This window comes from Gopherus flavomarginatus, chromosome 4 (assembly GCF_025201925.1).
Source record: "Gopherus flavomarginatus isolate rGopFla2 chromosome 4, rGopFla2.mat.asm, whole genome shotgun sequence".
Classification (NCBI taxonomy): Eukaryota; Metazoa; Chordata; order Testudines; family Testudinidae; genus Gopherus; species Gopherus flavomarginatus.
The window spans coordinates 116,719,413-116,745,594 of NC_066620.1; the positions used below are offsets into that span (position 1 = coordinate 116,719,413).

General features: G+C 40.4%; 1 protein-coding gene across 13 annotated transcripts in view; it reads left to right on the forward strand.

Annotated features, from left to right (window-relative positions):
- The window catches only part of EPB41L2 (erythrocyte membrane protein band 4.1 like 2), a 279,503-nt gene that overhangs the window by 145,661 nt on the left and 107,660 nt on the right, over window positions 1–26,182 (forward strand). For all 13 annotated transcript variants that reach the window (XM_050949494.1, XM_050949498.1, XM_050949495.1 and 10 more), the window contains exon 5: window positions 21,689–21,793. In XM_050949494.1, coding sequence (XP_050805451.1) covers window positions 21,689–21,793 — 105 coding nt within the window. The remainder of the gene's footprint in view (window positions 1–21,688; window positions 21,794–26,182) is intronic.

Below are 26,182 nucleotides of genomic sequence, written 5' to 3' on the forward strand. Positions count from 1 at the left end.
CATTTATGTAAAAGTAAGCAAAGCCATCAAATTAACAAGTGGGGGGGATAGTTACTTAACTATCCTGACAGAGGGTGGAGACTACAAAAATTAACATGGTGTCAGATCTCTCTAGTTTAGGTTAAGTTTTAGTCTTAAGTGTATTTTTACTTTTGTTTTGTAACCATTTCTAACTCAATTCCGTCTACTTGGTATCATTTAAATGTTTATTTGTTAACAAATGTAATTTTGTTTTATTATTGAACCATCTCAGTATAGTGTTTCAGAATGAAGAGTAAAATCCTCAACCAAACTAAGACTAATGTTGTGTTCTGTTTCTTTAAAGAAGCAGCAAAATTGATAAGATTGTGAGTGCTGCAGTGAGAGGAGCTAAGCACTGCAGAGGAGCTGGTTTTGGGGATATTTGGGACTCGAGCGGCTGCTGGTGTCACCTTGCAAGGAGTAAGCAGTCTGGTGGAAGCCAGGGTGAGATCATTGTACTGTGAGCAGGCTTTTGGTGTCAGGGCTTTGAGCCAAACCTGTAAGCACAGAAGCACCCAGGGTTACAGCGCAGGAAGTGACAGAGCCCCTTACTAATTTGGGTGAATTCCCAAAGTGTCACAGGTAGATTTGTCCTAAAAGTAGAATCTCTCCATTTCTCAGGCACAACTTTGTCACACAGTTATGAATATGTCTTTACAACCGTAATTCTGCTTACAAAACTGTAACTATTAAGCCACCCAAAAGTGAAGAAACCCAAAAGTTTGGAAGTCTCTGAATTGAGTGTTAAACAGTCTTAGTTCTCAAAAAGAAATAGGAGTACTTGTGGCACCTTAGAGACCAACAAATTTATTTGAGCATCTTTCGTGGGCTACAGCCCACTTGATCGGATGCATGCAGTGGAAAACACAGTAAGAAGATATAGATATAGATATAAATACACACACAGAGAACATGAAACAATAAGTGTTACCGTACACACTCTAACGAGAGTGATCAGTTAAGGTGAGCTGTTACCAGCAGGAGAGAAGAAAACTTTATGTAGTGGTAATCAAAATGGTCCATTTGCAGCGGTTGACAAGAAGTTGTGAGGAACAGTTGTGGAGGGGAGGGAATTAAACATGGGGAAATAGTTTTACTTTGTGTATTGACCCGTCCACTCCCAGTCTTTATTTAAACCTAATTTAATGGTGTCCATTTTGCAGATTAATTCCAATTCAGCAGTCTCTCGTTGGAGTCTGTTTTTGAAGATTTTTGTTTGGTTGTAATATTGCAACTTTTAGGTCTGTATTTGAGTGGCCAGGGAGATTGAAGTGTTCTCCAATGGGTTTTTGAATGTTATAATTCTTGATATCTGATTTGTGTCCATTTATTCTTTTACTTAGAGACTGTCCAGTTTGGCCAATGTACATGGCAGAGGGACATTGCTGACACATGATGGCATATATCACATTGGTAGATGTGCAGGTGCACGAGCCTCTGATAGTGTGGCTGATGTGATTAGGTCCTGCGATAGTGTCCTCTGAATAGATATGTGGACAGAGTTGGCAACGGGCTTTGTTGCAAGGATAAGTTCCTGGGTTAGTGTTTTTGTTGTGTGGTCTGTGGTTGCTGGTGAGAATTTGCTTCAGGTTTGGGGGCTGTCTAAGCAAGGTCTGGCCTGTCTCCCAAGATCTGAGAGAGTGATGGATCATCCTTCAGGATAGGTGGTAGATCCTTGATGTGCTGGAGGGGTTTTAGTTCTGCCCCCTTCCTATTGCTGATTGCCCTAATCCTACATTTTAGGTCATACGCTTATACTATATGGCACTCAAACATTTGAGTTCATAATTTACAGCGGACTGATGTAGCTCATATTATTTTCATTCCTCTCTCTCCTCCCACCCTCCTTCCTTCATCCAGGTAAAAAGGATAGGTGAAAAGATTGAACCCTGTTGATCTTCACAAGTGAGTGCTTTTGAGGTATAGAGCAATTAGATAGCACCAGTCTCTGAAAGCAGACAGAGAAACTGATCACTGGAGCCTTAATGATGCAGTTACATCATCCTAACCCCCAGGGTAGACGGCACATAATTACCACCTCTCACCTAAGTGGATTAACTATGTTGATGGGCAGGGTCAGTGCAACCATTTAGGTGACCTAGGCGGTCGCCTAGGGTGCTAGGATTTGGGGGCCACCATTTTCTTCGGCAGCAACTGCGGCTGCCATATCTTCGGCTGCCCCGGTTGCTGCCAGCATTTAGGCAGAGGGAGCTGGGGCAGAGGAGCACGGGGAGGGCTGCCTGCAGCAAGTAAGGGGGGAGTGTGGCATGCAGGGGAACTCCCCGCACCAGCTCACCCCTGCCCCACCTCCACCCCAAGCACGCTGTTGCTGCTTCACTTCTCCCACCTCTCAGGCTTGCGACGCCTAAGCTGATTGGCGCTGCAAGCATGGGAGGCGGGAGAAGTGAAGCAGCAACGGTGTGCTCGGGGTGGAGATGGAGCAGGGGTGACCTGGGGCGGAGAAGGGGAGCTGGGGCGGAGAGGAGGAGGGCACAAGGTGGAAGTTTTGCCTAGGGCGTGAAACATCCTTGCACTGGCCCTGCTGATGGGAGAAGCTCTCCCATTAGTGTAGTATCTTTACTGAAGTGCTGCAGCAGTGCAGCTGTACCATTGCAGCGTTTTAAGCTTAGACCTGCCCTTAGAAAATCAAGTTTTTTTCTTTTATCAGATGACGGTATGTTATCAAACCAAAACCTGTCACAAACACACAGCAAACTTTTTGCAAGCGTAACAGATGAATGGTGGTGTAATGGCTGTCATTTCATAGTTCTTAATTTGAATCTTTCCTCCTTCATCAAATGTTGCTTAGTGTATGAACAGGACTCCATCCCTGTCTACCCTGTGCCACCCCTTTTTGCATTTCCTCTGTTATGTCTCATACATTTTCCATCTCTAAGTAATCTTTGCAAGAGGGCTTATTTGAGTTGGCCCCCTTTATGTTTTCCTTGAGTTGCCCAATGGCATATCTACCAGGCAGATGTTATAACTTCGTTCTCAATATATGACCCAGATGTTTTCATCTTTTTTTTTCTGGATAACTCTGAAGATAGGACTTACTGAACTCTGACAGATCTTGGCATTTGTTATAAATCCATTATGTTTAATCAAGGTATTTCCTTGAGGTATTTGCATTCTAAGAGCACATCTACACTACAGCTAGGATCGGCACTCTGAGATCGATCCGCTGGAAATTGATTTAGCGGGTCTAGTGATAACCCGCCAAACTGACAGCAGCTTGCTCTCCCAGTCAACCCCCATACTCTACCCTGATGAGAAGAGTAAGGTAAGTCGACCGGAGAGTATCTGCCGTTGACGCCCCTTCCCCTCCCCACCCTACCCCCTCCATGGTGTAGACCCTGTGGTAACTCGACCTAAGGTATGTCGACTCCAGCTACGTTATTCACCTAGCTGGATTTGCATAGCGTAGGTCAACTTACCATGGTAGTCTAAGGTTAAGACTATGTCTACACTAGAGCAGCATTTCTCAAATGTGGACACTGTGTGGTTGCATGTGACCACCAGGGGCTTTTCTTGCGGCCACAGCCTCCTGGGTGGTGGTGGTGGAGGAGGGCAAAGGAGTGGTCCCTCCCCAAAGGCCACCTACCCCTCTCTGAGAGGAGAAATGCTGGAGTAGCAGGCTGCTAGTGAGTTTCCCACCTTCCCTGGGATGGTGGGCAACAGGCTCCGGACCTGGCCTCACTCCCATCCATTCTCTCCTGGCCACTACTGTCTCCTCCAGCTTTCCCATCCATTTTCCCCATCACCTCTGGCCCCCACTAGCTCCTTACCCACCTCTCCATCCAGGGCTTAATTTGTCCCGGGGCTTGTCAAGGCTGAGTAAGTCTGCTGCTGTGAAAAGTGATATGAACAAACATACAAATATCACTTTTCACAGTAGCAGACATACTAGCTAGTAAGTCTTCCTTTATTTAAAAAAAAAAAAGTAACCAAAAAAGCAAAATAAACATCAAAAAAGACAAGAACATGCAAAGTACCTTATTTGTGTGTTTATTCTGTTTAGGTCCAGTAAAGAATAGAGACGTGTATGTTATTTTTATTATTGAGTCTGCAAAATATCCCAACATAAATAAACTGTGGTGATTTGGACATGTACATGTACATGTACATATTTGTCTTTCCTAAACGTAATTAGGAATTTTAATTAAAATTGTAACAGTGGCCACCACCAGCAAGAGTTGGTGGCCGCGCTCTGAGGCCACCAAAAAATGTGTTGAGAACCCCTGCGCTAGAGTTTTACAATGGCACAGCTGTATCACTGCAAGATCTCTCAAGTATTTGCTCTATGCCACCGGGGAAGAGTTCTCCCATCAGCATAATTAAACCACCCCTAACGAGCAGCAGTAGTTATGTTGGTTGGAGAAGCTGTCCATCGACATAGCACTGTGCACGCTACCACTTATGCTGGGATAATTTGTCGCTCGGGGTGGAATATTCACACTCCTGACATGCATCCGATGAAGCGGGTATTCACCCATGAAAGCTCATGCTCCAAAATGTCTATTAGTCTATAAGGTGCCACAGGACTCTTTGCTGCTTTTACAAATCCAGACTAACACGGCTACCCCTCTGATACCTCACACTCCTGAGTGACATAAATTTTGCTGACATAAGTGGAATGTAGACATGGCCTAAGGCATTTAGATGTCTGTCTATACTTTGGTGGATTTTCAGATTTCACACCTGTATGTTAAGGTAAAAATAACATTTTTGTTTAGGATTCATAGTTTTGTCATGAAGATAGAGATTTGCAATGGCCAAATCTCATACAAGCTAGTGAATGCAGCTGCTGTCTTGTCAATCCATGGCATTATTTCCTTCTGGATATCTCTGCTGACTTGCATGGTGCCAAGGTCTCTGAATTGACTCACACCTTGTATTACATGCTGGATGGCTAACAACCACAGACAAATCTTGCTTTTTAGCAGTCCAGAACATCTTCACTTGCAATAGAAAAGACTCCATTAGAAAAAATTATGCAGCAAATGGGAAGGGGTTCACTTACTCACTTTTGGAGGCTCCAGTAGTCATCCTAGATTACTCGCTAATCTTGATTTGTTTAAGTCTGTCCATCAGCTCCAGAAGAGTACATCTGGCAGCCGTCTCTGCTTAGCTTCCTCCCATGGACGGATACATTGCCTTCTTTCACCCAACAAGCTTGATTTCTCAAAGGGATTATTCTTGTCTTCCCACCAGACAGGAGGACTCAACATAGTTTTAACAGAAGTGATTAGACCTCCTTTTGAACCCTTAGCAATCTGATCTTTATACCATCTATCTATGAAGAATGCTTTCTTTTGGTAGCTATAAATTCAGTAGGGGAGATCCAGCCTTTGTGGCATGACCTCCCTACACAGTATTCCACAAGGGCAAGGTGGTGATGAAACCTCACCTGAAGCAGTCTTTGAGTTGCATCCTAACCAGATGATCCCCTACTGGTTTTCTTTCCCAACACTCATTCTTCGTGAGGAAATGCCAAACATCACACTTTGGATGTTGTCAGAGCTCTTTCCTACTATTTGGATAGAACAAAACCATTTGGAATTTCTCCTAGACTGTGTCTAGCATTTGCTAAAAGGATGAAGAATTAACCAATCTCCACCCAAAGAATGTCTAAATGGATCCTGGCAGCATCTGAACATGCTGAACATAGCCCTCTTGGACACACTTGGGCTTGCGAAGGCCCATTCCAGTAGATCACAAACAGCTTCTATACAGATTTTCAACGATCTGTAAAGCAGTTACCTGCAGTTCAGTGACACCTTCACTCAGAACTACTCCTTAGTATTAGATCTGATGCCCACTTTGGTAGAGCTGCCTGCTATCATTATTTCGGTAGACTCTGAGCACCCACCTCTGGCTCATTAATTACTGCTTATGAGTCACCAAAGTGGAATATTAGAAGAAAGAACAGTTACTTACATATGCCATATGTTGTCCATGTGTATTCTGTGGTCCACCCTTTGTCCTCATTACTACAGAGTCCTGGTCATGTGGATTCCATTTTGGCAAGGGAACTGGAGAGCAGTCCGTCCATCCATCCATCCCTTTTATACCCTTGGCTATGGAGGACCTGAGACATGCAGGGCACAGAACAGACACTGCTATTCAAAAAGATTTTGATCTCATGCACCTGAAGCACATATGTGAATGACACAGCTAAAAAAACCAAGTTACTGTAGGGTAACTTTATCTTTACTTTATGGGTATCTTTGTGTGGAAATAGTGTTCCAGTAATTATGAGCCCTGGTACGAGGCAGTTCTTCTAGTCAGAATGGTGAAAGATTTGGGGAAACAAAGTATCTTTAGCAATTTTGCCTGGGGATTCTTCTGAGCAAAGACCACCAGTTCGACAAGAGTGGTGGCTTTTACAATGTGGTTTCAGGAACAGATAAGGTAGGTCTCTCCCACAAGGGTTTACAACCTAAATTTGCCTGGCAAATAAAGTTGTCAGGGAAGGAAGGACCAGGACTCCATTAGGAAGATTTAGTTTTGGCTGTGCATCTTGATGTTTCTGTCAAACTTGTAATCTATTGAATTAACGCTGTGCTTATTAGGTGACATGGTAAATGTAGTTTAGGAGGGATTTGACAGACAGGAGTTGTCTTAGTAAAGAGGATTTGGAAGACTAATCCATGCAAAGGAATGGGATGCAATTGGACAAAGTGCAATAAAGGCACACCAAGGCCCAATTTATTAGCAGAATAGAGGGAGTGGAGGGGAGGGTTGGGCGTTGAGAGATAAGGTAAGAAGATATAGACAGGAGAAGGGTGTACGGTTCTGAAAGTGAGAACAGGAAGTTTGAAATTGTTGTCCAGGGTAGCAGTAAAACAAAGGAGGAGTTCAGAGGGAGTGATGTAATTTGTGCAGGAGAGGAAGACTTAAGCAGTAGCGTTTTGAACAGACTGGAGTGAAACAATGTGGGTATCAAGAAGATTCAGAAAGTGGTTGCAGTATTTGAGGCTAGAGATGATTAGGGCATGGGTAAATGACTTAAATATTCAAGTATGATCTATTTTACCAAAAAAGGACACTAAAGTTCAAAGACTATTAGAACAGGAGATGGGGTGTATGCAGAGAAAATGTTAGCACTATAGAGTAATGTTTTAACCTTAAAACTACTATCGCTGTTAATGACGATATCCATATGTTCTTTACTTGTCACACTAATGTGAGGAAGGGGCGGGGGGAAGAGCTGTCTCCTAATAGTTCAACTTCTGGAGAAATAGGAGTTGAAACAAATTTCAGATATTGTACACTTTAAGATGGTCACAGAGTTTCATTGAAAGCAATTTAAGTTCATTTATAGGAATAAGACAATGTAAAATTAACAAAAAAAAGAGAAATTCTTCAAAATGATAGTGGTGAAAGATTTTAGTAGCAATTTCTAAGTGTTTTAAACAGAGATAATTGAGCCCATGTGCTTACATGTGTAATGAAATAAAAAAAAAAAAAGTTAAGGGAATGAAACAATTTTTTTGTGTGGTCAAGTATTTGTAATACTTGGGAGATGTGAATGTAGAGCCATTGGATTTTAGTAATTTTGGGGATATGAATGAAGGGGAGAGGAATCTTAAAATGCGTGAGGTAATGTCTATGGACTAGAATTGAAACAGTTTCCTAGTGCTTCAAAGGAACAATTTTATTTTGACTAACACCCTGCCTAATAATTGAATTGTGTGAGCTCAAGTGGAAATGCATGTTCTTTTTTAGGAAGATGCAAATGTCATTCTTGCTCTGAGAATAGAAACCTTGCTTCTTGTAGTACTGCAGTCTCTAGGGCAGGAGAAGGCAATGCCTTATTGCAGATGTAAATCATTTTGCGAGGTTTTATTTGTTTTAAGTGTAATTTGTCTACACTCTAATAGAGGATAGGATAACTTCAATATGATATAAGTTGTTGGCTATATAATAGCTGTGAATTTGAAGTAAATGAAGATTGGACTTTTTTCATATACTGAGGCACTCTTCTAATTAATTTTTTATGACAAGGCATTTAAAGGATGCCTGAATGACCATATTTTATGCATGTATGAATAACTGAAATGTATTGGACTTGATGTAAGTGTTTAATAGTTACTTGCAGTTTGCCAAGATACAGTAAAAATATGCTTTTTTTTCTCTGCCTTGTGAAGGTCTAACTTTTGAAAAAATGCTGAATCTACAAAAAATATCTCTGAACTGAATTTGACAAAGTTTAAAATTAGTTTGAAAAATAACACCCTTCAACCTAGGGAAACAGCAGAAGAGGAACACTGTAAAGTATAGTTAAGAATATGCTTTATCTTTACAGGTCTTTATTTATAATAACTCAATGTATGAGCTAGAGCCTAGTACTTAAGCCTGCATTACAGCTACTTAGTTGAAGATATTACAAGAATAGACATGCTTATTCAAAATAAGAGTATTTTCATAAAAATGTTTTCTGAGTGCTTGCATACACACTTACCATGTAATAGACATAGCATTTTGTTTACTGATGTCAGAGAGGTTTCCCTAGCGGTATCTGTATGGGTGGCCCAGCCCACTGCCAAACTCCTAGTGCTCCAGAGCAAGAGTATAAAAGCTGAAACCACCCCTCCATCGGTGGTCTTAGCATTTGTGTTCCCTGTGAACAAAAACTTATCTACTTGGATATACCTAGTGATACTTTTATTCATGACTTGATGCTTAAAATCCATGTTTTGTTTTAGTTTTTATTTTATTTTAAATTTTACTATTTGGATTTTTTCTGTTCAGCTGGGCCTTTGGGCCCTGCATGGCACTGGGGGACCCTTATCTGTCAAACTTAGTTCCAGCTGCAGAGAACCTATGCCCATTCGCGCTGTGTCAAATGCTTGTGTTAGAGATAGTTGCTCCATTTGTCATGGTTTCAAAACCAGTACAAAGAAGTGCTTTTCTCACTTCTGCATCACATGCAGATCTTAGCTCTTTGTCAGTGAGGACTCCTCTTGGTACCCTACCATCCTGGATCTCAGTCTTAGTCCAGAGATGAAGAGGACAAAATATAATATTGCTGTCTAGGCTGGTAATGATCCCTTCCATCAGACTGACCAACGTAAAAGAAGGTAAAGGTTGTAGAAGAGGTGACCGATGCCTTCTACTTCCTCGATCTCTTAATCTTGGTATCCCCAGGCCTCAAAACAGCCAATTTAATTCTTGTTTCAAGGACAGCATGGTAGTCAACCTAGATCTCACTGGCCCTTCTATGCCTTTCTGGGACAAGTTATCTGATTTCCTACATCATCTTAGACAAGTGGGAGCTAAGCATGGTGGAACTGGGGCATACCATGCATTAACTGCCTGTCCCCTACGATTATCCCTTGCATAGATCCTGAAGACTGGTACGCTGCCATCAATTTAAAGGATACCTACTTTCATGTGGTGATCCATCCTGGCCGTAGGAAGTTTCTTAGGTTCTTCATAGGAGATAGTGGTTATCAATTCACTGTCCTGCCCTTTGGCCTTTCATCAGCACTAAGGGTCTTTAAGTACGTGGCAATCTATAGTCACACGAGAGACATCCATGTGTATCCTTACCTGGACCACTGACTGATTCAGGGTCTCACCAGACACCAAGTACAGCTTGCTGTCCATCAAACTATGTGTCCGTTCAATGTCCTGGGCCTGAAATTAAAAAAAAAAATGGACATTGTCACCTCTAAAAAGGATAGAATTCATCCGGGCAGTCCTGGGTTCAACCTCTGCCAGACTATTTCTACCTTTTTCTAGATTTCAGATTATACAGGACTTCGGTGTCCCTCAATATCCAGCCTCCAACCACTGTGAGAAATTCCCTCAGACTCTTAAGTCATGTGGCTGCATGTACATATGTGACCCCTCAGCGAGCTGAAGGCATGGTTCAAGTCAATCTTTTGACCTCTGAGTCACCATCTAGACAAGTTGATAAGCATCCTGGACAGGGTGTTGTCGTCTCTGACTTGGTGAATGAGACGAGACAGTGTGTACCTGGGAGTTCCCATCTCTCCTCATCTCCCTTCTGTGACTTTGGTAATGGATGCTTTAGCTAGGAGATGGAGAGTGCATCTGGGTGATCTTACAGACTCAGTTTATGAACTGCCCATGAGGCCAGGTTACATAGAAATGTACCTGAGTTGTGCACCGTATTCTGTGCATGTCAGCAGTTCCTGCTTCACATTCAGGACAAGATTGTTCAGATACTCACTGACATAGTACACCAGTGTTTGTGAGCAGGCAAGTGGGTGCCAGTTCAGACAATCTGTCAGGAGGCAGTCAAGTTGTAGAATTTCTGCATTCAAAGTTGTCCCCTTCAGGGTGTCTCACTTTCCAAGGGTTGAGAATAGCCTAGCAGATTCTTGAATTTAGACTAGGGCTGTCAAGCGAATTAAAAAAAGTAATGGCGATTAATCGCACTGTTAAACAATAATAGAATGCCATGTATTTAATTATTTTGGATGTTTTCTACATTTTCAAAAATATTGATTTCAATTACAACACAATACAAAACTTCAGAGTGTTCACTATGTATTTTTATTACAAATATTTGCACTGTAAAAAAGCATAAGAAATAGTGTTTTTCAATTAACCTAACACAAGTACTGTGGTGCAACTGTCATGGTAAAGAAATTGAACGTAGAAATGTGGAATTATGTACAAAAAAATAACTATTAAAAAAACAAAACAATGTAAAACTTTAGAACCTACAAGTTCACACATTCCTACTTTTTAGTTCAGCCAATCACTCAAATAAGTTTGTTTACATTTGCAGGAGATAATGCTACCTGCTTCTTGTTCACAATGTCAGCTGAAAGCGAGAACAGGCATTAACCTGGTACTGACACAAGATATTTACATGCTAGATGCCCTAAATATTCATGTGTCCCTTCATGCTTCAACCACCATTCCCGAGGACATGTCTATCCTAATGGCAGGTTCTGCTTGATAACAATCCAAAGCAGTGTGGCCCAGTGCATGTTCATTTTCATCATCTGAGTTAGTTGCCACCAGCAACAGGTTGATTTTCCTTTTTGTGGTTCAGGTTCTATAGTTTCCGCATCGGAGTGTTGCTCTTTCAAGACTTCTGAATGCATGCTCCACACCTCGTCCCTTTCAGATTTTGGAAGGTACTTCAGATTCTTAAATCTTAGGTCAAGTGCTGTAGCTATCTTTAGAAATCTCACATTGGTATTGTTTAACAGTGAGATTAAAACTTCAGTTAATCACAATTAATTTTTTGAGTTAATCGCATGAGTTAACTGATTAGATCACAAATGGTCTCAGTATAAATTATTCTAGCTTGGGTGTTGTGCATAGGGGGTTTTCTGTTGGAGGATCTATATGTGACTCGTGTCCCCAGTTCTGTTCCCCAGATCAACAGCAGATACTTTCCTGTCTCTGTGAGGCAGGGGTCTGCTGTATGTATACCCACCAGTATCCCAATTTTCCAGGGTCATCCTCGAGCTCAAGCAAGATCATAGCAGAATGATCCTCCTTCTTTGAATGCTGGTCCTTATGTGTATTCCATTGTGGGTATGCATGTGCCTGGAGCCAGAGAAGTTTGAAAGCAGTGTCTGCTTGTCCACACTTACAACCTGACTAACTTGGTATCTCTGACCGAGGAGACAGAGGAGGGCAGACTACCTGCCTCTCGAGTTCCTTCTCACTACCACATGGTCCAAGCCTGAACTTCCAGCGTCCGAAGCTTCAGCTGTCGTCTTTATCTGTGAGTCTATTTAGAGATCTATACATAGTAACAAGATACCTGAAAGGTCTTGATAGGTAGATTCTGCCTATCGGGGACTCAGCTGCTTGGGATCTGAATTTAGTGTTGTCCACTGTGATGGGCCCTCCTGTTGAGCTTTTAGTATTGGGTTCGCTCTTGCACCTGGCAATGAAGGTAGCTTTTAGTGGCCATCACCTGTGCTAAGGGAATGGGAGAAACTGAATGCATTAGTCATTGATCTGCCATACACAGATTTCTACAAGGCCAAAGGTCAGCTTAGATCACATCCTAAGTTTCTTTCAAAAGTGGTACCGATTTCTATCTGAATCAGTCTACATACCTTCTGGTTTTCTTCCCAAAGCTACATACTCACAAGGATGAATGATGGTTCCACACAATGTTTTTTTAGTCACACTGCATAGAAAAAAGCCCTTTCAAGTTTCTTCCCAGCTTTTTCTTTCTTATGCAGAATGTATGAGATCAATCAATCCCAATGCAGAGACTCTTGAAATGGTTCACCAGCTGCATCACAATGTGTCATGACGTCAGAAGAGTAACACAATAACACCTCCTGACAAACTCTTGGCACGTTCTCAGCAGCATTTGTGGCACATGTTCCAATTATGGACATCTGCAAGGCCTTGATGTTGTCTTCCATTCATATATCACCAAACGTATGCTCTCTACCTCATCAAGGAAATATGGAAATGTAGGAAAAGCAGTCCTATAGTCCCTCTCCTGATGTGGTTTGGAGTCACCTACAGGTTAACAGGTATATGCAAGCATTCAAAGAAGAAAAAAGTTACTCAATTTCTTGTAATTGTTTTTCTTCAAGATGTGTGGCATACGTCCATTACACTATCCACTTTCCTTTCCCAATACATCAGTGTCTACCGTGGCTTCTGATATGAAGGAAATGAAGGTGCTTCACCCTTATAACCTCACTTTGGAGCAGGAGGATCTTGATGGTTGGTGGGGTTGCTCCTGTGGGTATTGCTAGGGAAAACACTTCAGCATGGGACACTCACACACCTACAGTGTAATGAGTGTATGCAACACATCTCAAACAACAGTTATAAGAAGGTGGGTAACCATTTTTAATACACATCATAATTTTCCAAAATAATATGCCACAATAAGACTATGTTGTGAATGTGTTGCGTTTTAAGCCATGGATAACGTTGGTGCCATTATCTTTAAAGTTGGAGCCTCATCTGGTGGTAAAAGACTGCACTGATCTGGAAAATGGGAATAAAACAAACTAACCTTAAGTAGTTTTGGGAAAACGGAAACCTTTGAGTAGTCTCACTATCGACTATTTGTTTTTCCTTGAATATCTAATTTGTTGAGTTGTAAAATCTGGAGCCTGGTATATGAATACAAGTAACTGCTCTGTTCGGTAGATCTGGGTGAAATTTCAAAAATTGCAGCTTTGGGTTGACTGAAACATTTCACAAATTGTATAGAATCATTCTCTCACTCCCTGTCTTTGGCCCAATGGCTATTCAAATATTTTATACAAAAGTGGACAGTTTCAACTGGAGAGATTTAAAGAGATCTGTCATAGAATATGCTATAGCCTGGTGGGTATTGTGCTCACTTGAGATGTACTCCAGCATTGGGATTTGAACCTGGACATCCCATATCCCTGCTGAGTATGCAGTAACCTAAACATCAGAGGGGAGCTTCCTCCTCTATTTTATGAAATTAGATCTTCATTTCCTTTCCTTTTGTTAAACAAAAATTTTCTGATGCTTTTTATTTTCCCCCAGAATTTCAAAAATGTTGGTTTTAGTTCTACCCAGACCAAACAATTTTTTTACGATTTTTTTTTGAACTGACAGCAAAACGAAAAATTTTTTTCACAGCTCTACTAGTCAGGTACCACATATTTTCTAAAATTGTAACAGTGTTAAATTTGGTACACTTCGCTGGATTGAGTCCAGTATTTTTAAATACTCATGAGGAATTCTTTTACAGCTAGTGTGTCTACTTGCATAAGAAGAGACTACTCATGTGAGTAAAAGTTTACAGGATTGGACCCGTTAATTGCAATCTTTTCACACTAGGTTATAAGTGGCAAAGGTAGCAACACTCCTCCACTCTGGGAGCATTAGCATCTAGGCGGTGCCTCTCTTTTCCCCTACTCCGCAATGTGCTTTTGGGGAAAACTGCAGAGGAGGCAGTAGTAAAAGCAGCCAAAACCGGGACATTCAGCAAACTATCTACAATTTTTACTTGGACTTTCTTTGCCCTATGCTGATTGGCTGTTTTCTTCAAACCTCTCCCTCGCCTTCCATCACAGTCTGTTCATCTCATCTTCATGCCACACCTGCCCTCTGAGCCCTTTCTCTCCTGGCCTGTCCGCTTCACCCACTCCCATTCCCTTTTCTTTCCGTTTAGCTTATCCCCTCTTCAGTATCCCCTCCCCTCCAAAAAACCCCCATGAAACTAACATAGCAGTTGTTACCATCAGTGGTCACTCCGCTTGTGTGTTAAACAGGGGGAAGGGATAGCTCAGTGGTTTGAGCATTGGCCTGCTAAACTCAGGGTTGTGAGTTCAGTCCTTGAGGGGCCATCTAGAGATCTGGGGCCCGCCCACACACAAACACAGGGACAGTATGTGGTCCTGCTAGTGAAGGCAGGGGACTGGACTTGATGACCTTTCAAGGTCCCTTCCAGTTCTATGAGATAGGTATATCTACATATATAAAAACCCCTTCTCCTATCCTGCATCTGTCTTATCTATTTAGATTGTTAATTCTTCAAGTCAAGGACTGTCTGCTACTGTGTTGGTAAGGTACCTAGCGAAGTGGGGCCTCCTATTTAATTGAAGAGCCTATTGTACTATTTTCAATATAAAGTTTTTGACACTGATGTGAAAAGTTATACTACTAGCAAGTGTTGCACATGATTTAGTTATCCATGGCATGTACTGTTTCTGAAGTAACCCAGAGGGGTGCTTTTGATATGTAACTTACATATAGTACAGTTTTTTCAGTTAAGCTCAGAGATGATCATTGTTTCCTCTGTGTTCTTTATAAAGCAGGATAAGACACTTCAAAAAACCCTCTACTATAAACAGTTGACAGATTTCACAAGAGATCCTTCTTCTCCCTCCTCTAAATATGCTTGTCAGAATCAGTTGTATATGTTGGAGACGATGCAATTTGAAAGAAAGTATACTTGAGTTTTTTCCAAGTAAATTTGAGGACAAACTAGGAAAATAAGTTGTTGCTCCAAATTGATGAGGAAATAGTTCCCTCAGTCTTTAAGGATCTAGGGTAAAAATTTCAACAGCAGCTATATCTCATTTGATTTCAGTTAGACCTAAGTCATTTGAAAATTGATCTTAAACTTGTAGGGTACTTTTGAAAGTTTTTACTCTAGCCAAGTTTAAAGTCCCTGATGTCAACCGAACAATGCAGTCCTGAATTAATATGCTTTGATTTCTTGGGGAGGGGAGCAAAAACAATGCCTTCGCTATTTTTGTTTGTTCTCTGCATACCTTTCTTTCATTGGCATTTGTATTTGTATAGTGTAATAATACAAAAACTATAGTGAAATACATAACTCAAGGAGAACAGTATATTGTGAGCTTTCTATCACTGTCTGCTAGACACAATAACTTCAGTGTCACAAGAGCCTACACATATACAGCTGATGGCGTTTCTGTGGAATCGCAGTGGTGTATGGTATCTACTGAAATCTGCAGGATAAGCAAATGCAAAAATTCCTTTAAACTGCCAGGCCTCCAAAAATGCCATGTTTTGGCCCCATTGATAAATGCCACAAATAGCAGAACAGGCATGTAGGATTCCGTTAAAAAAAATGTAAGGCTGCATGCCACTCACGTATGGTTGTGCCAGCAACAGATTGTATTTAGCTTTTGAAATAATGTTTCCAAAAGCTGAATGCCTAATCTCCCCACCCGTTTATATATTGTAAGCAAACTGGTCTGAACCTCTTTGTTTTGTCTTGTCTGCTGCTGTCTCCAGTGCAACAAATACTGTGCCAAAAATCTGGTACCCAGCAAGTGGAAAATAGGTCTGCTTTTAATTATCAACTGTAAAAGCATATGGAAGTGCCTTGTTTGTACTGACAGTCACTGGTATAGGGAAAAACTGATAAAGCTGTAGTCATTTGCACAGACGGTAGTATTTTGATTCTGTGGAAAGAAACTATTGTAGGAGTGCCTGTCCGTTCAAATGACGCACCTCAGATTACTGTGCACACAGTATCTGACAGAAATCTTGAAATTAATAAAATTATTTAAAATTCTTATTTTCAGTTAATCACTGAAGAAGTTATTTCTATACAGGCTAAATTGTTCAGAGATTTGTTTTGTCACCTAGGAAGGGAAACCACTTTAATGACACTGAAGGATGATGTCCTGCTGTCAATAGACAGAGGCTGACATCTATTTTCCTGGACCTGTAGTCAGCATTGACACTATTGACTATTAGACACCACTGTCCTGCATAACAGATCTGGCAGGGATCCAGAAAAATACTGAAATTGTTTTAAGTCCTTTGTGGCAGGATGTATCGCAGTTCCTGAGTTAAATGCACCTCTTACCTTCTTGGGGCTGCCTGAAGGGCACCCTACTTAGGTCTCAGACCTCCAGTTATCATCTTTTTCTAAGTGGAATTCTGGAGTCCACTTCCTCCAGGTCAGGGTCATAGGCTGCAATTCACTGTGATCATGTCAGCAGATCTGACTTCAGTTCAGCACCTGCAGTTCTTCTTTCCTTAGGGTGAATGACACATTTTCTCTCAAATGATAATCCTATCTGAAAATAATAAATAGCTTATATGCATGCCTAGCTTTCCAGTAGTCATCCATCTTCCTTAAGGAGACCTTGGAAGATCTGAAGTATTTGAAGTCCTCTCATCAGGACTTGATGCTATTGGACACAGTCTCATGCCTGTCAATTTTCAGCTGGTATCTGTGGAACTCTTCCCATGTCAGGGCTGTTGTTTTATACAGTTTCAAGTCCTTTCTTTACAAAGGCTTTCAAACTAAATCATACTTATCTGCTAGTCCCAACGTGAAGCAAAACATTCAAGAGGGCTTGTTACTTGCATTGTTTCTGTATTGGGGCAATTTGCATTAATTACCCTTCCTGAGTTTAGTTCCTTCAGGAAACATTTTTACTTTACCCAATTAGCCAGGAATAAATCATAACCAGTCCATAAGGGTATGTATAATACTTATAAAACTAAAACTATTATCTTAGAATATTCCATGATCCTATGGCATCAGTCATAGCTCAGTATTGTAGTCTTTGAATAGTCCATATTTCCATAGCATTGCATCCAACAGAGGATGTACCTGAAGAGTAGTAATGGGAAACAGTACCTCAGCCGATACTCTTCACTTGTAGAGTCACACAAGAATCGATTTTCTCTCTCCAGTCCTTTTCGGCATCTACATGCAGCCATTTAGGTGAACTGGAAGGATGATGCATACTCAAGTGCCAACAATATGCAGATCGCCCACAGCTCTACTTATTCTTCACTATACAAAACAATACCACTGCCACCAAGATGGCTGAATGCTTGGATGAGATCAGCTCATGGATGAAGAATAGATGATTGAAGATGAACCCGAGCAAGACACAGGTTATGCTGGTGGCCAGAGGAAATATTTGAAGAATTTGCAGCTATGATGCAGCCTCTTTTGATTGAAGGTATATAATCAGTCAGTTAGTCCCTAACTTAGGAGTACTCCTAGATTCCTTACTGACAGTGGCATCTCCAAGTAACCCTTTTTACCATTTCCAGTTAGCTAGGTGATTGTCGTCCATGTTGGTGGATGGTTGCCTGGCCTTAGTTATACATGTGTGACTAGGTGCCTCCATGGGCCTCACCAAGAATCCCGCACTCTAGGCAGACTGCAAGAAATAGGGCAGGCAGTCCCCCAAAACTGGTGGTTTAATCTGATAGTCACCGAACCTATCAAAAGAGCTTCTGTAGAACCACACTGGTTAACAAGAAGCCAAACCCAGGGCCTTTAGGCATTCCAGCCCTTGGCTCTCATCTAAGCAAACTGGTCTAATATAGTGATAGGTTACTGAAGACCCTATTCATCATACTTAAAATTTTACCAGTCCCAAAGGATCACACACTTGTCCTCAGGTCTATCTCTCTGTCTATCTCTCTATCTATCTAAAATTTGCAGTTTTACCCAAATATCACACTGTCAGCCAATCCTCAGTAAATTTACTAAAGATTTATTAATAAAACACAAGAAGAGAGTCACTTGAATGGTTAAGGAATCATATACATACAAGTCACTTTCAGTTTTCATAGATCAGGATCATAGCAGCCATGTGTTATCTGCTGGCTTGCAAAAATCACTTTGGAGTTATTCCAATGCGTTAGAAGTCAAAGGCAGATTAGATGTAAAGTCTTTCCTTGCATTTTCCAGGGTATTCTAAACAACTACTTGAAATATCTCAGTCCCGTGTTTTTAACTTTCCCTGTTTAAAGTTCAGAAGACTAGAGATGAAAGGATCATGCCCAAGGTCCAGTATTTATAGCTCTCTAGCAGTCTGACAAGCCTCCTCCCAGAAATTGTTACAGCAGGGCTTTCCTCTGAGGAAGAATAGGCAATGCAGTTAATTTGTGGACTCTTCCTTTGAAGTTAGTCTTCTATTTCCTATGCATACACAGGTAAACTAGTTACATTCATTTACTTAGCAATTAGCCAGTCCTCCATTTTAACAGAGAGAGGTAAGCTGAGGCAATGTAGATGATATTAGTTTCCAGTGTCTCACATCTTTGATCTTAAGGTTAACTGAACATAACTGCCTTACATTGTGTATGTGACTAAGATACATAAAGGCTAAATACTCGATTTTTGCATGTATTTCCTGGTTCCATATCACAGCACAGATAACATCACTCTATTTGCATTTTACTATCGACCTGTTTTATGTAATGTGTAACATATACTTGGATTACACTCCCTGTTCTGCCAAGTAGGCATTTAACACACATTTTCCATCGAAAAATATCTGTTGGGGAAGGGGTTGTTCTGTTTTGTTTTTAAGCTACTTTGCAGAAGTTTACGCAGTTCTCACTAAATAGGTAAATCTTAGAAATAGTTAAAATTTAATGAGTCAGATAATAAGTATTATACTTTTTTCATGGTGTCAATTAAAATCGTACTGCAAAGTATTCAGTGGTGGCAAATCTAACATAAGTAAAATTAAGTTTAGATATAATATGTTCCTTTACGTTAGTCATACATATATAAAACACATTCCAGTTGGAATGGTTTGGGCAAAATCAGTACTTGTATCTGAGCAAATACATTCAAATGATTTATTTTATGGTAAACATTGATTCATAACTGATCATATGTGTAATTGAATTTTGAATGTAGTACTTTCTGTACTAGCAAAATAAACACTGCCTGTTGCTCTCACTGAATGTTCCTAACCTGAGATTGGGGTCTCACTGTGGTAGGTGGTTTACATACGTACATTGAGAGTCTGTGCCTGTACAGTTTAGTCTATATGTACAAGATACCAAATTGGTGGGAGAAAATAATTATTATTAAGCATTTATATTCTGGTAGTGCCTGAAGGCCAAAACCAAGCTGGACCCTATAAACCATATCCTCACCTTGTTGGGTGCCCCCTCATCTGTAGATGCAGTGTTGCACAGTCTTTGGCCTGGTCTATACTGCGGAGGGTGGGGAGGGGGTTCAATCTAAGTTACGCAACTTCAGCTACGTGAATAATGTAACTGAGGTCAGTGTACTTAGATCTTTTTACTGTGGTGTCTTCACTATGGTGAGTCGACTGCTGCCGCTCCCCTGTTGACTCTGCCTGTGCCTCTCGCAGAGCTGGAGTACAGGAGTTGACAGGAGAGCGCTTGGGGATCCATTGCTGCCCGCTGATCCGGTTGGTAGTGAAGACATACCCTTAGTCTCTGGCATTCTCTACTGGGCTCTCCCTCAGCCCTGGCCTTTCTCAGCCTTCATCTTCTCCTGACTCCCCTCTGGGTGTCAGATGACACCTCCTGTGACAGTCATGTGAAAATCTAAACCCCTTTGTGAGTAACATGAACAAGTCCAAATGAAAGTCCAAACAAATATTCAAACTAATAGTACTTCTGCACCTTTCAAGCTCCACAGTAATTCATTTATTGGCTCTAACTCAGGAATTCCCCTGCATGGGCCTGAACTGCTTCTGTAGAGTTCTTCCTGCATTGTTTACTATCTGTTAAAGCCTATTTCAGGGCTTCCTTGTAAGGTGAGGTACAAGATTAGATTGCTGCATTTTGTTCTAGAAATTCTGCCTAAAATTGCTATCTGACAAACTTCTGATAATGGCAACAGCATCCAGTTCAAACTTCTATTTCTTGTATTTGAGGCCCTACACTTGCTTCATCCCAGGTACTCACAAGACAGTAAGCCAACAATAATAAGCAGAAGAGACAATGCTTCAATCTTTGGATTTCCCAGTCAATCCAGTCTTTTTTTTCTTAATATATTTGATTGTAAGCTTTTGGGGGCAAAGAATGTCTTCATTGTATACCTTTTACAGCATGAAGCATATGTACTTAAAATTTATTTTTATTATTTATGTACATTAAAATGTGTTTAGTTTAATCTTTAATCTCATCTATAATCTATACTTTGGATGTTAAAAAGTATCAGTAGTAAAATTGTTTTAAATAAATTTAAAAGATTTGGGACAGGAAGCTTCTTAGTGTACTTTAACCTTAGAGGCCCTACACAATTGTGCTCACGTCTCCGATCTTCATATTACATTGCTCTCTGCCTGTTGTGTTGATTTCAGTGTCCCGTTTTTCTCCCACCACTCTTATATCTATATCTGATATCAATTTTTATAGTGTTTTTATGTGGCATGCCCTCCTCCATTCTAGTTGGCCTAGATACCACCTTCTTAGCAATCAGATCCCTCCTAGTGTACTACTCTTAGTGTACTTTAACCTAGGACTTTGACAGGTGTTCTTTATGTATAGAGCTGGATAACTCAGGGGACTAGTAGCTGGATATGGAGTTTTTCACTCATGAAAAAGATTAGCAATGAGTTTGGTATCCTCATTGGGATCCCCAACTACTTTGATTTACAGGAATTGACAGCCATCAAAGAGGCTAAGGACTTGAATATGCATTGAGAGTGAACTATTCTCATCCCCTAAAGTTTGAGATTTGTTGAAGCAGTGTAGAGCAGGTTGGGCTTCTGCTGTTTATCTGGACTAGTAAAGGTCTTTCACCCAGACTATCAGTCTAGCAGCTTTCATAAACCCCATTACCACCCCCCCCCCAAGGCACAAACATTATTTTCATGTAATAAACGTTATCTCACGTTTTTCACAGTGCTAACACAAAAGACATCTGTAAGTAGTTAGAGCTAAATATTAGCATCAGCTCTTGTGATATTATGCAACAAGATGGTATGCATATCCTGACAGTTTTAATTTTATTAATAAGAGCAACGAGGAGTCCAGTGGCACCTTAAAGACTAACAAATTTATTTGGGCATAAACTTTCGTGGCTTAAAAAATCCACTTCTTCAGATACATAGAGTGAAAATTACAGATACAGGCATAAATATATATTGGCACGTGAAGAGAAGGGAGTTATCTTGCAAGTGGAGAACCAATGTTGGAGGCCAATTTAGTCAGGGTGGATGTTGTCCACTCCCAACAATTGATGAGGGAGATGTCAATACTAAGAGAGGGAAAATTGCTTTTTAGTGAGTCAGCCAGTCTCTATTCAAGCCCAAACCTATAATGTTAAACTGTTAGGACACACAATTTTATTCAATATTCAGGTTATACAGGTACAATATATTTAAAATCTTCCTAACTAGAATTGTGTAACTATAATGAATGACTCAGAATTCTAATAATTAAACGCTTTCATTAAACTAACCAGCTATTTGATTTTTTTTTCTTCCAGAAAAGAGCTAAAGGCCAGATGCTATTTGACAAGGTGTGCGAACAGCTCAATTTACTGGAAAAGGACTATTTTGGCCTGTTGATTCGAGATAATTCAGATCAGAAGGTAAGCACTAAGATTTGTTTTCGTGTTAGTAGAATGTTGTTAGATTCTTTTTTAGTGTAACTCCACTAACAGACTTGGAGAGCTTGGCTTGTTTTAACCAAAAGAAGACTGAGGGGAGATACAATTGCTCTTTATAAATACCAGGGAGGGAGAGGAGGAGTTTAAGTGCCAATGTGGATGCAAGAACAAATGGATATAAACTGTCTATCAACAAGTTTAGGCTTGAAATTAGATGAAGATTTCTAAACATCAGAGGGGTTAAGTTCTGGAACAGCCTTCCAAGGGGAGCAGAGGGCGCCAAAAACCTAACTGGGTTCATGATTGAGCTAGATAAGTTTATGGAGGGGATTGTATGATGTAGCTGATCTGGGACTGCTAGTAGCAAATATCCCCGACGGCCGGTGATGGGACACGAGATGGGGAGGGCTCTGAGTTACTACAGAGAATTCTTTCATAGGTGTTGGCTGATGGGTCTTGCTGAAATGTTCAGGGTTTAATAAATCGTCATATTTGGGGTCTGGAAGAAATTTTCCCCAAGGTCAGATTGGCAGAGACCCTGGGGTTTTTTACCTTCCTCTGCAGCATGGGGCACAGGTCACTTGCAGGTTTAAACTAAAATGGTGGATTCTCTGTAACTTGAACTCTTTAAATCATGATTTGAGAACTTCACTAACTAAGCCAGAGATCATGAGTTTATTACAGGACTAGGTGGGTGAGCTTCTGTGGCCTGCATTGTGCAGGAGGTCAGACTAGATGATCATGATGGTCCCTTCTGGCCTTAAAGTCTATGAGTCTAAACTGGGAGACATCATGCAGGAAATAATCTTAGTATGAAGCCCATAAAATGTGAATTTATTTTAATCTGCTGGAAATTGGTTAAACGTTCTATTGTGACATATTGGCTCATAGGGTGAAACGTTTAATGGGATGTTATGTTACTTTAGAATTTTGAGAGGGTTTTTTTGAATCTTTGTTTTTTTGAATCTTTGTGTATACAAACCTGTACATGGGGGTGATATTTTAATATATAAGCTTGTCGTTTCTTTCTGTGAAGGCAATCATTTTTAGTGAAAATCTTAGCAAACTTTGGATGAGCAACAGAAGCTGAGAAGTTTAGTTAGTCTTTGAGTTTCTCTTCTTTTCCCCTTTTCTGTGCCTTCCATACGACTTTAATCTCCCAACCAATCAGGGCTTTATCCCCATTTTCAAACTGCTTCCTTGCTTTTCCCGATATCTTTAGTAATATTTTATTGGGAGGATCCCAGGCCTAGAACTTTAACTGTGCTGGTTTTCAAATGTAATGAATTCTAGCACTTTTCCAAAATGCATTTCTTCACTCCCAAATCTCACACTTGAGGGAAGCCTCAGCATTTGTAAAGATGAAACTGCAGCTAGTTCCCCAGTGCTGAAGTTTTGGTCTATGGTGAGAGGTTTTTTAATGATTCCACCTAAAATCAGAAATTGTTTTTTTCCCTAGAACTTGATAATTTTCCCCTAGCCGTCTTCAGCATTACCTTCATCTGCTTATAGGATGGGGTGGGATGCATATTTAGATTTTTTTTGTTTGTTTGTTTGCAGAATTTATAAAAAACAAACACTTTGGTCAACTGAAAGTTTTTATGCATTTCAATTAGGAGGAGGGATAGCTCAGTGGTGTGAGCATTGGCCTGCCAAACCCAGGGCTGAGAGTTCAATCCTTGAGGAGGCCATTTAGGGAACTGGGGTAAAAATCTGTCTGGGGATTGGTCCTGCTTTGAGCAGCGTGTTGGACTAGATGACCTCCTGAGGTCCCTTCCAACCCTGATATTCTATGATTCTAATTACCAGTTGCTGACTTATCTTTTTAGCAGTGTTTAAATATTTATGAAACAGCTGTCTAAAACTCTACTCACAAATAAGTTATGTACTACATACAGCACTCTTCATTTTTCCTCCAAAAGGAATAGTAGATTTTTTTTTTATATTTTTAATGTTCAAACCTCTTTTTTTTGGATACTGCAGCTAGCTTATATAATGTCTTTTCTGTCCCCTACTCCCCTCAGTCCACTTCCCGCCTCCCCACGAAATAGATGTGTTTCAAGTAGCTAATACAGAAACCTCTACAGTTCCATTTATGCTTGCCATTCACAGGATTTCTCAAATGTAGTAGTCTTTTTATACAGTCATATTGCTATAATTGGGCTGAACAAGGTGAGCAAAGGTCAGAGTTTTTTCCACTGTTAGCAAATTCTAATCTTTTCACTCAGAGCCTTGGATCCTCAGATGTTCTTGACAAGTTTACAAGTGAGAACCATTTCAGTACATCCAGTACTGAGTGTAAAAAAACAACCCTACTGACGTAGTATTGTTCTGAAGACTGAATGCCACTTCATAAAATAGTTTCTGAAACATTACTATTAAAAAAAATTCAATAAAAAAGATTGGATTTTGAATGTTTTCATACTCTGCATATATTTTACAGTGTGTACTATGAAATACCGAGCGCTTGCTTCTCCTCAGTGATTGCTGCACAGTGGTGTCTCCTGCTGTGGAGGAAGCCACAGTTACTGCAGTTTCTAATAGGACTGTATTTTCACTACAGCTTATGTAAGTGGATAGTTGCGTACAGTAATGTCTTCATTATTAGGAATTCAAAGTTGAACAATTACTACTATAGCTACTATTAATATCCAGTACGGGTTTCTTTGTACTATGGTAGGTACATGTTTATATACTATTTCTTCACCCTTCTTCACCTTTCTGCTGTCTTCTGTATTGTCAGTCACATTCTCCTCATTGCCATCCCACCTTCCCTGGAGTTTTGCAGCCTTGTCCTTCCTTAATAGTTCTTCTACTACTCTTTCAACATCTGCCTTAGCTATGGTTCCACTTCCTCTCTGCGTCGATTCCAGTTAGCTCTGTCTTTGGTCCCCTCTACCTTATGCCACTTAGGAAATAAAAAAAGTACATGAGCCGATTTAAAAAAAAAAATTTATTTTCAAGTCTTAAACTTTTCCTTTGAAAGTAGTTAGAAACTCTTCTGGAAGCCCATGTAAACACATCCATCCAATCTTTTAACCCTCTGACTTCCCCACATTTGCTACTGCCCATCTCCCACTTTTCCAAGACTCCTGCACATATTGCTAGCTCCCTGCCACACAGAGAAGTGTGCAATACTTAATACTAAATAAAACTGTTAAGGAAAACAACTATATAATCTAACTTGGAACTTAGAAAGGTCCTCAGGTCTGGTTTGAGATGCTTTGACATAGCTGTGTGTGAAGTGTTTTTTTTTTTTTTTTAAACTGGATCTGTTAGTTTTTATGAGCATCAGCATTCATTTAATGCATTAATGCTGTAAAGCAAGAAAAATTTGAGGAGAAAGCAGGCTTTTGTCTTTGTCTCCTAGAACGAATTAGAAGATGTACGTTACTTAGCTGGCCTCTGCTGGATTCATTTGCAACTGTTCTTTCACAATGCAATCTGAAGCAAGACACAAATGATGCCTTCAATCATCTTATGTGTGAGATCTCATGGTGCATTGACAGTTTTGATATTTAATTGTTCAGTATGACTGGAGCAAGAGTGTTTGGCAACCCTTCCCACAGAAGCAGAGGCTGCTTTGAACCACTAATTTCCAGCAGCGGTAATCTCTGGTTGTTAGGTATTCACTCTAGAACATTTCAGTCTTGCCAGTATTCACCTTCAAAGACCAGTCTGTTTGAGAGGCTTGAATCCTTTAATACTTGTTGGCTACAGAGTGCTAAATACACAAGTTCATAACAGAGGGACTATAAAGTCAGCTTTAAATAAACTCCTCTAAATAATGCTCCCTAGTCCCCCAAAATGTGTGTATTCTTAAAGCTTAACAATAGCAAGAACTCCAGTCCCTTCTTGCAAAGAATGCCACTGAACTCATGCCACCAGGTAGGAGTGGAAAGGGTTTTTTTTGTTTTGTTTTTATTCCGTGTATTTTCAGATATCCTTAGTGATGATGATGTTAGGTAATATAGCAAGTCCTCACTCACCTCTCCAGCACCCGAGTTCGTGCGGAGTTGGTATGGGGCACACAATTCTGTCAGAGACCAGACACCAATGCGTTGATCAACGGGCTCACACTATCCTTAGCTCTCAAAGCTTTAGATTAAGTGTGGCCCCTTTATTAGGGGTGAGCATCAATATTTATACACAGAAGTAAACAAAGTGATTAACAAAAGATAATGGTCATGCATAATCAATCAATATTTTACAGGAAAAGCAAGTTTAACAAGTAAATGCATAGAGATAAAGGCTAATGGCTACTTAATAAAGGGGGTGTCATGAGTAGTTTGCAGGTCAGTGCTTTGTTCGATAAAGGGTTCAGAAAGGATTATGCAGAGACGGCCAGTCTGGGTGTGTTTTGGCTCCCCA